This window comes from Guillardia theta (genome assembly GCF_000315625.1).
Source record: "Guillardia theta CCMP2712 unplaced genomic scaffold GUITHscaffold_47, whole genome shotgun sequence".
NCBI classification, from domain to species: Eukaryota; class Cryptophyceae; order Pyrenomonadales; family Geminigeraceae; genus Guillardia; species Guillardia theta.
In genome coordinates, this window is record NW_005434627.1 from 121,026 (window position 1) to 129,406 (window position 8,381).

General features: G+C 58.6%; 2 protein-coding genes across 2 annotated transcripts in view; one reads left to right on the plus strand and one right to left on the minus strand.

The window, feature by feature from the left end:
- Positions 1-307: 307 nt before the first annotated feature.
- On the minus strand, positions 308-2,492 carry GUITHDRAFT_110671 (hypothetical protein; the record flags this gene model as incomplete). Its single annotated transcript, XM_005830178.1, has 7 exons — positions 308-385; positions 434-513; positions 705-909; positions 961-1,113; positions 1,245-2,054; positions 2,105-2,239; positions 2,286-2,492. 7 exons carry the CDS (start codon positions 2,490-2,492, stop codon positions 308-310), a joined length of 1,668 nt encoding a protein of 555 aa, XP_005830235.1.
- Positions 2,493-3,300: 808 nt separating this feature from the next.
- Positions 3,301-8,381, plus strand: part of GUITHDRAFT_140579 (hypothetical protein) — a gene marked incomplete at both ends in the record, with an annotated part of 5,501 nt that continues 420 nt past the window's right edge. The window contains 28 exons of the mRNA XM_005830179.1: positions 3,301-3,316; positions 3,366-3,412; positions 3,627-3,702; positions 3,778-3,821; positions 4,005-4,048; positions 4,105-4,149; positions 4,229-4,277; positions 4,394-4,503; positions 4,626-4,656; positions 4,705-4,788; positions 4,854-4,895; positions 4,949-5,032; positions 5,053-5,101; positions 5,147-5,293; positions 5,347-5,417; positions 5,586-5,624; positions 5,743-5,804; positions 5,853-5,898; positions 6,145-6,180; positions 6,230-6,445; positions 6,501-6,586; positions 6,636-6,696; positions 6,859-6,913; positions 6,963-6,994; positions 7,039-7,094; positions 7,503-7,537; positions 7,682-7,745; positions 7,943-8,036. Coding sequence (XP_005830236.1) covers positions 3,301-3,316; positions 3,366-3,412; positions 3,627-3,702; positions 3,778-3,821; positions 4,005-4,048; positions 4,105-4,149; positions 4,229-4,277; positions 4,394-4,503; positions 4,626-4,656; positions 4,705-4,788; positions 4,854-4,895; positions 4,949-5,032; positions 5,053-5,101; positions 5,147-5,293; positions 5,347-5,417; positions 5,586-5,624; positions 5,743-5,804; positions 5,853-5,898; positions 6,145-6,180; positions 6,230-6,445; positions 6,501-6,586; positions 6,636-6,696; positions 6,859-6,913; positions 6,963-6,994; positions 7,039-7,094; positions 7,503-7,537; positions 7,682-7,745; positions 7,943-8,036 — 1,821 coding nt within the window. The remainder of the gene's footprint in view (positions 3,317-3,365; positions 3,413-3,626; positions 3,703-3,777; positions 3,822-4,004; positions 4,049-4,104; positions 4,150-4,228; positions 4,278-4,393; positions 4,504-4,625; positions 4,657-4,704; positions 4,789-4,853; positions 4,896-4,948; positions 5,033-5,052; positions 5,102-5,146; positions 5,294-5,346; positions 5,418-5,585; positions 5,625-5,742; positions 5,805-5,852; positions 5,899-6,144; positions 6,181-6,229; positions 6,446-6,500; positions 6,587-6,635; positions 6,697-6,858; positions 6,914-6,962; positions 6,995-7,038; positions 7,095-7,502; positions 7,538-7,681; positions 7,746-7,942; positions 8,037-8,381) is intronic.

The following is an 8,381-nucleotide window of genomic DNA, read 5'->3' on the forward strand; positions in this document are numbered from 1 at the left end:
GCCTCCTCTCATCTACGTGAAGACGCAGGGTGACTGGCACGAACTTTCTTGCCATGCCTCCGCCGGATCCGCGAGCTTCTTCTCGATTGAATAGGAACTAGCTCAAGAGAGAGCAGAAGGCAAGTCGGAGGAAAGAAGGGGAAAACAGGGAGTAGAATAAGAGGAGGAGGAGGAGGAGGAGGAGGAGGAGGAGGAGGAGGAGGAGGAGAACGGTATCCGCTCTCCTCTCTCTTCAGAGTCTCATTCACGAGCATCTCATGTCTGTTAAGTGATGTTGCCTAATCAATAACTATGTACACAAAGAATATCAAGGGACGGGAGGAGGAGGGAGATATCCAGCCTCCTTCCCCATCCTTGTGGTCGCCTTGAAGTCTTGCATGATCCCCTGCTCTCCCGTCAGCCCCCTCTGCTCCTTCCCCCACCATCCTCTCACCTCTCGCAGAGCGTCCATCCTCGCCTTGATCGCTGCCTTGGCCTGCGCCGACATGCCGATGGAAGCAGCCGCTCCTGCATCTGATCCGGGCATGAGCGACACTGCTAAAACCTCCTCCTTCCCCTTCCCCTTCCCCCTCCCCTTCCCCCTCCCCCTCCCCCTCCCCCTCCCCACCTCCTCCTCCTCCTTACCTGTTCCTACTCCCTTCGGAAGCGCAGCTTGTGGGTCAAGAGTCCCAAGGTTGTTTCCGCCCCTCCCCCCGCTCCTGCACCCTCAGGCGCAGCCAGTGGGTCTTGAGCTGCTGAGGAGGACAGCGATCCCAGGTCCGAGGCTCCCGTGGAGCTCTCAGAAAGTGTCGTCGCATCCTCTCCGTTCTTATGCCCACCGTGCCCGCTGTAGGAGGATGAAGGTGCTGAAAACATCTTCCACAGAAGATCTCCTCCTCCTCCTCCTCCTCCTCCTGCGTTGTTGCCCGCCTGCTCAGCGAGGTCAGTGGAGAGCAGAGGAGAACGAGGAGGATTCAATACCATCTGCAACTTTGTGGTAGCGCTAGCAAGACCTTCAGAAGCAGACAAGGGCTGGGGAACGGAACCCGCCTGCATCTGCGCTGTCGCTGCCTTCACCGCTGTGGGTGATGGTCCAGCTCTCATGGGTAGGGAAGGCTGAGGAGGAGCCGGCATCTGTTATCCGAGTGAGGAGAGGCGGCAGGAGGAGGAGGAGGAGGAGGAGGAGGAGGAGGAGGAGGAGGAGGAGGAGGAGGAGGAGAAGGAGGAGGAGGCGAGGGGCAGGGGCATGGAAGGAGGAGCACTACCTGAGCGTATGGTGATTGAGATGCATACTGGTACATCGGTTGAGGGCTGATGTCCTGCTGCCGAGGATACAACATCTGCTGCTGCTGCTGAGGATACAACATCTGCTGCTGCTGCTGCGGATACAACATCTGCTGCTGCTGCTGCTGCTGCTGCTGCTGCTGCTCGACAGCGTAAGGCTGTTGAGGCGCGTACATGGGCTGTTGAGGAGGGGAGTACATCATCTCTTGAGGCGCGTACATCTGTTGCCCTTGAGCAGCGTACATGGGCTGCTGAGGAGGAAACGCCGGCTGCTGAGGAGCGTACATTATCTGCTGCTGGGGATACTGCTGCATGCCGTAAGGGGCTGGTTGCTGGTTGTAGGCAAGCTGCGGTACAGGAGGATACATGGGACGGGCCGGGTACGCCTGATACTGCAGGGAGGCTTGCACTGCTTCCTGCTGCTGTGGAGGAGGAAACCCAGCCTGTAGACCCGAAGGAGCAGAGGAAGCGAACTGCTGCTGGGGAGCGGGCTGGGCAAGGGCCTTCTCCTGCTCTTGATCAGCAGCTGCTTCAAGTCCATCGGGTCCTTCCTGAAGGATCTGCTTGTCATACGACGAGAGCATGCTCTGCGTGTCTTCCTTGCTCGTCGCGGGTGTCTCCATGAGCTGCTGGGTAGCCATTCCCTTCCCCTCGTTCGCCCCCTTCACCACCTTCGCCTGCTTCTCCCCCGCTGCCCCCTTGCTCAACGAGATCGCGGAGGCCTCGGATTTCTTCTTGGCCAGCAGCTTCTTCCTCGCCAGCTCCTTCTTCTCCACCGGGCTCAGAGCGTTCTGCCACATGACGTGAATCGCTCCTCCGCCTCGTCGCTTCCTTCACGTACCTGAAGGACGTAGTCTTCGGTGCTGCCTCCTCGCTTCGCCTGCTGCTTCTTGATGCTCGCGACGATCAAGTCATCGGTCTGGTCTTGGAGCTCTTTCCCCATCGCTTTCTCCTCTTCCTTCTCGCGCTCCTCCACCTGCCCCTCAGTCAGCAGACATGTCGAGGTTGTCATCCCTCCCTACCGCCCTCACGAGGTCCCTTGTCTTGATCTTGTGCTCGGCGATCTGCTTCTCCAGCGAGCTAGCGGACGTGTGCGCCACTGCCACCGCACTTTTCTTCGCCTGCTGCTTGACCGCCTTGACCTTGACGTTCTTGGTGGTGTCGACATGGGTCAGGCGAGCACGAGCATGGCGCAAGATCTCGTCAGCAACGCTGTCCGTGTCCAACATGGAGGTACGAGTTACGACCGAGGAGGAGGAGGAGGAGCCAACAAGCGCGACAGCAGCTGCGAGAGCGCAGGTAGCCACGAGGACCCATGCTCTGTCCTTAAAGTAGGAGGTGGGTCGAGCAGGAAGAGAGGGACGGGAGGAAGAATACGTAGAGGAGGATGGAGAAAGCGAGGGTGAAAACGATGAGGAGGGAGAAGAGGAGGAGGGAGGAGGAGCAGAGGAGGAGGAGGAGGACGGGTATGGCGCCTCCTCCGCCATGCCGAAATTAGCACCCAGGACCCTACCCCAGGAGGAATACTTTGATACACTACCCTACATTACTAAGGCTTATCTGCTTTCGAAGGAGGGGTAATATAAGTACCCACCCCTCTTTCTAGCTCCTAGGGCTTTCAGATTTCAGTTCGCTCAATCATCAACGGTTACAGAAACGTTGCAAAGTCGTTAAGATTGTAACGGTTTGTGTGAAAGGTCAGGAGAAAATGCAGAGGACAAAAATTGGAGGAGGGAGGGAGAAGGGGAGCAGCAGCAGCAGCAGCAGCAGCAGCAGGAGGTCGAGGAGGAGGAGGAGGAGGAGGATGTTGCAGGTCGATGAACATAGAGCTTAAGACTTGAGGTCGCGATATTGTGACGAGGGAGGAATGGGCAGTGGAGTGGAAACATAGCAGTGGACAACCCGGCAAAGAGGAATGGAGTTTAGGAGGGAAACTAGAAGAGCTATAGACAGGATGAGGATGATCATATTGAAATGACGACAAGGGACTATGTAATGGCTGACCGTATTGCCAGGCAGTTTCTGGGAACCTAAACTATGTCGGGCTTCAAAGGTAAGCAGCAGCCGTTTCTGTGCTTGTTGCAGGCTGATGTTCCCTCTAGAGGAGCCCAGGAGCGGCAAACCCGCAGGTGTCGGAATCTACTTCCAGGTAGCGATAACACCGTGTGCTCTCCTGCCCTCCGCTTCCTCCGTTCCCCTTCCTGGAGCTCTTCCTGCCCTCCCCCGTGCGCTTACTCCCTCCCTCCTTCCCTCCCTCCCCGCTCCTTTCAACCACCCACCCTCCCTCCCTCCCTCTCCCTCCCTCCCTCCCTCCCTTCACCCACCTTCCCTCCCTCCCTCTCTAGAGCTGAGCCACTGAGCAGGAGAGTGGGAGCAAGATCGTGGTGAACCACTTGATTCGAGGAGGGTCAGCGGAGCGAAGCGGGAAAATCATTCCAGGTGGGAGGAGGAGGATGGGGAGGAGGAGGAGGAGGAGGAGGAGGAGGATCGACTGACGGTTGATGGCTGTCACAGGGGATGTGATCACGGCCATTGACGGCAAGAATGTCGAGGGGAAGGTGAACGAATCTGCTGCCACTGATGTCTCGCACTCGCTGCCTTGCGTTATGAGATTCTCTTCCTGAGCTCGTCTGCGTGTCTTGCATCCCTCTGCTCGTTGTATGCCCTGCCCTTCCCCGCGAGACCTGCCATGCACCTCTGAGACGACGTGAGTCGCCGTTGCTGAGGACGTTACCTTCCAGTCCGTTGGAGAGCTCCGCAACTACATCGTTGGCATCGAAGGAAGGTGTGACGCGCGACCGCGTGCGGCGCCCGGCCTTCCTGAGACGTGCTTGGTCGCAGCTCCGTCAACCTCTCCTTTCTCCGCGAGTCCGACGGGAGCTCCAAGTGAGTACGAGGGGCCTGACCAGCAACGATGACCTCCTTCCTTGCGTCTTCTCCCTGCTGTGGCTGAGTGGTCCTCCAGCTCCTTCGATGTCATGCTCGTCCGAGGCTCCCCTGAGTTCATCGCTACGGTAAGTCGATTCCCTTGCGGCCCGCTGCTCTCCTCCTCATCCTCATCCTCATCCTCCTCCTCTCCACCTCCTCCTCTATCATCGTCATTGCCCTCCTTGACTCGTTTGTTTCGCAGCTGTACAAGGCGGAAGGCCCGAGTTCATCCAGTGAGATCAGACCTGAGTCGCCCAGGACCTCGTTGTCGCAAGTCATTTCCTCTTCGATGACTCCGCAAGAGCCCATGAGGTGTTTGATCTTCCCTCCTTTATCGCCCTTCCTCCATCTCCTCCTCCTGTTTCCTCCTTGTCCTCCTCCCTCCTCCCTCCTGCCCCCCCCCCTTGACGTGTCAGTTAACGTTTGCGCGACAGGAGCCCGGCTGTCATGATGAGTCCAGCCTCTGTGCGTGAAAATCCTTCGGGAAAGTTCCGGGGGTCTGATCTGTTGTAGGACAACGACGCGCTGATGCGAGTCAAGAGGGAGTTGGAGGAGTCCAGGATCACCAGTGACAAGCGGTTGAAGGAAAAGTTCGAGGTGAGAGGGCGGCTGGGCAGTTGCAGGCAACGGTGGCGTCGAGTGAGTTAGTGAGACCATGGCAGGCGGAAAGGGAGAAGCAAACCCTTCAGAGGCAGCTGGACGAGGTTTGACTCGACCGTTTCGACGGTTTTTTTTCGCGTGACTGCTGGTCGACCAGGTCTTGCAGACCCTCAAGGAGACGCGGAGGGAGAAGGGGAGGATCGAGCACGAGCTGGTAGGGATCAGCTGGAGTTTGACGGAGGTGGCTTGACTTGCGCGCAGGCTGAGGAGAAGCGGAGGCTCGAGGAGGCATCGCAGCAGCACGAGTCAAGTAGCGGAAGTCTCGGACTCGCCTCGTTTGCTGACTTGCGATCAGAACGACAAGCGTTGCAGCGAGAGCTTGACTACTTGAGGGAAGAGAGGGATAAGAGCAGCAGCAATGTAGGGAGATGGAGGAGGAGGATGGGCCCAGAGGCTGACAGAGAGCTGCAGGTCCAGTCTGAAGCTTCCTTCCTGCGACAAGGTTCAACCTGTGCTCCTCCGTCTCCTCTCCTCCCCCTCATGCCTCTGGCGCAGAGCTCGAGAACTTGACGCAGAAATTGAGGAACGCGGAGGTTGCAAGGGACATTGCGGAGGATCGTTGCCAGGTGACTTTGCCTTGTCTGAATCTCCTTCCTCTCCCTCCCTCCCTCTCGCCTCCTCCTCCCCCTCCTCCTCCTCTGCTGCTGCTTCTGCTGACCCTGCAAAGTGTCTCCGTCCTCTTCCTCTCCCTGCGCTACCTCAGATGCCCTCTTGCTGAACCTCTTGCGCTCCAGGTGCTGATCCAGCAGAAGGCCGAGCTGGCCTCCCGCAAAGTGAGTGAGAGGGACAGGGAAATGCATCCTTACTCTAACCTTATCTCTCCCCTCCGCTCCCTCCCGCTCCTCTCGCTTCCCCTCCCCTCCCCTCCTCTCCTCTCCCCTCGCCTCTCAGGTCGAAAATCCGGACGAGGCCCTCAAGGCCGAGGTTGCCATGAAAGACACGGAGATCGCTAGGTGAGCTGGTAGTGCTCAGGAGCGGCAGCAGCTAACGGCTGATACCAGGCTGAAGTTTGAGCTCGAGAATCTTAAGGAAGGATACAAGACGACGGTCTCCTCTCCTCTCCTCTCCTCTCCTCTCCTCTCCTCCCTCCTCCCTCCATCTCCTCCTCCTCCATCTCCTCCTCCATCTCCTCCTCCCTCCATCTCCTCCTCCATCTCCTCCTCCCTCCATCGCCTCCTCCCCTTGTACGCCTTGTCTGTCCGGCCCCTCCTCACTCCCTTGCCCCCCTCCTTCCTCTTCATCCATCACGGACCCTCCTCCTCGCTCTGACCGATTGATCCTTTCTGCGTCCAGACGAGTCGCCTGCAGGAAGCCATCGAGGCGACGCAGGTGGAGCAGATTCTTCAGCTGCTCCCTCAAGGCTGATCCCCGCTTGCAGAACACCCCTGTCCACTTGGACAACGAGTTCCGTGACACTGGTACGACTGGAGGGTGGAGAGCAGGAAGCAGGAAGCAGGAAGCAGGAGCAGGAGCAGGAGCAGGAGCAGGAGCAGGAGCAGGAGCAGGAGCAGGAGCAGGAGGACGGTCATTGAATGCTGTCTTGGCAGGTCGTCTCGCCATCCTCGCTATCCCGCACCTCGTCTCCCACCTGCATGTAACTTCCAACTTGGGACCTTGAGGAAAGGGACGACAGTGACTGGTGCTTCCAGTCGATCCAAGACGGGCAGGAGAGCGGCAAGGGAGGATCCCCCTCCACCTCAATCCTCATCCACGCGCTCAACCCCGTCAGAGCGAGGTAGGAACCATGCTCTTGCCCTTGAGCTGCTCATAATGTCGCTGCTCAGATGTCTCTCCTGCATCCCACAGTCTATCCCACAGCTTGTCTCTCTCCTGGTCTCACGACAGGTTCGACCCTGCTTGCCCTCGCTGTTGCTATCAGACCTCCTCTTCCTCTGTCATTCTTAGCTCTCCCCGTTTTCAAAGCCTCCTGCTTCTCCGCTCTTCCCCCTCCCCACCTCTTCCTCCTCCTCCATCATCACGTCATCGTCATCCTTACTTTACCATCAGGTGTCTACTGTTCGCGAGTCAAGCTTCGCGATTGCGCTCTCTTCAGTCTCGCAAGGTTGAGAGGAGGCGAATCGCCAGCGCGAGTGTGCTGACGTGGCTGGCAGAGGGAAGGGGAGCCATCCTCTCGATGCCGCAGGTGAGTTGAGGGCTGGTGGGGCGCGTGGACCTGATGGGCTACAGGCGCTGGGCCATCTCAACACTCTCCTCAACTCCTCTGACATCCAAACCCGTCGCAAGTACGACCCCTCTCTCCTCCCTCTTGCCAACCCCTCCTCCCTCCTCCCTCCTCCCTCCTCCCTCCTCCCGTCCCCCTCCTCTCTCCTCCGTCTTGCCAACCCCTCCTCTTCTCCTCCTCCTCCTCCTCCTCCTCCTCCTCCTCCTCCTCCTCCTCCTCCTCCTCCCCATCCTCCACCTCCTCCTCCTCCCCATCCTCCACCTCCTCCTCCACCTCCTCCACCTCCTCCTCATCCTCCTCCCGCTCCCCCTCCTCATCCTCCTCCCCCTCCTCCTCCTCCTCCTCCTCCTCCTCCTCCTCCTCCTCCTCCTCCTCCTCCCCATCCTCCACCTCCACCTCCACCTCGCTCTTCTCCTCATCCCGTACCTTCTCGCTATGTCTGTGCTCCTGACTGCCTCCACCTCTGCAGCGGAGCTGTCGCCTTAGGCAACATCGCCATGGAAGGTCAAGGAAGAACCGCATTGCTTCAGGGTACGGGAAGGAGGGGAGGAGGGGACGAAGCAAGGAAATAGGAAGAGGAAGGGGAAGAGGAGGAGAGAGGAGAGAGGAGAGGAGGAGAGGAGGAGGCGATTTGATTTTGCTGTGCAGTCTTCGACATCATTCCCGAGCTCCTGCGCCTGCTGATCGGAGAAGACATGGAGTGCAAGCGCAGGTGCGAGACGAGGGGATGAGGGCGAAGGTGCCAGAGGGTGATCGAGAGAGGACGGGAACGAAGAAAGGAGGGGAGGAGAGGAGGTCGTGAAGGATGTAGGATGAAGTAGGAGGAGAGGAAGAGGAGAGGAAGAGGAGAGGACAGGGACGAGGGAGAGGGGGATGAGCTCGGAGGGTCTTCGAGTGACGTTGCTCTAGCGCCGCTCTTGCTCTTGGAAATCTGTTCATCGAGTCTCTTGCGCGCGACCAATACTTGAACATTCACATGTCGGTCAAGGAGCTGGCAGAGCAGGTGAGAGGAAATTCTGAAACTTCCTTTCTCCCCCCCCCTCCTCCTCCTCCTCCTTCTCCTCCTCTCTTGGTCCAACTGGTCCTCGCTCCACCGATGCCCTCATCCCTTTCCTTTCTAGCTCCCTCCACTCCTCGGCTTCCTCTCGTTGATCAAACGTGCAGTTGAAGTCTCCGGATCGCTTCCTGGTCCGCTACACCACTGGTAACTCCCCTCCTCCTCCTCCTCCTCCTCCTCATCATCATCCATCATCCCGTACCTTCTCGCTATGTCTGTGCTCCTGACTGCCTCCACCTCTGCAGCGGAGCTGTCGCCTTAGGCAACATCGCCATGGAAGGTCAAGGAAGA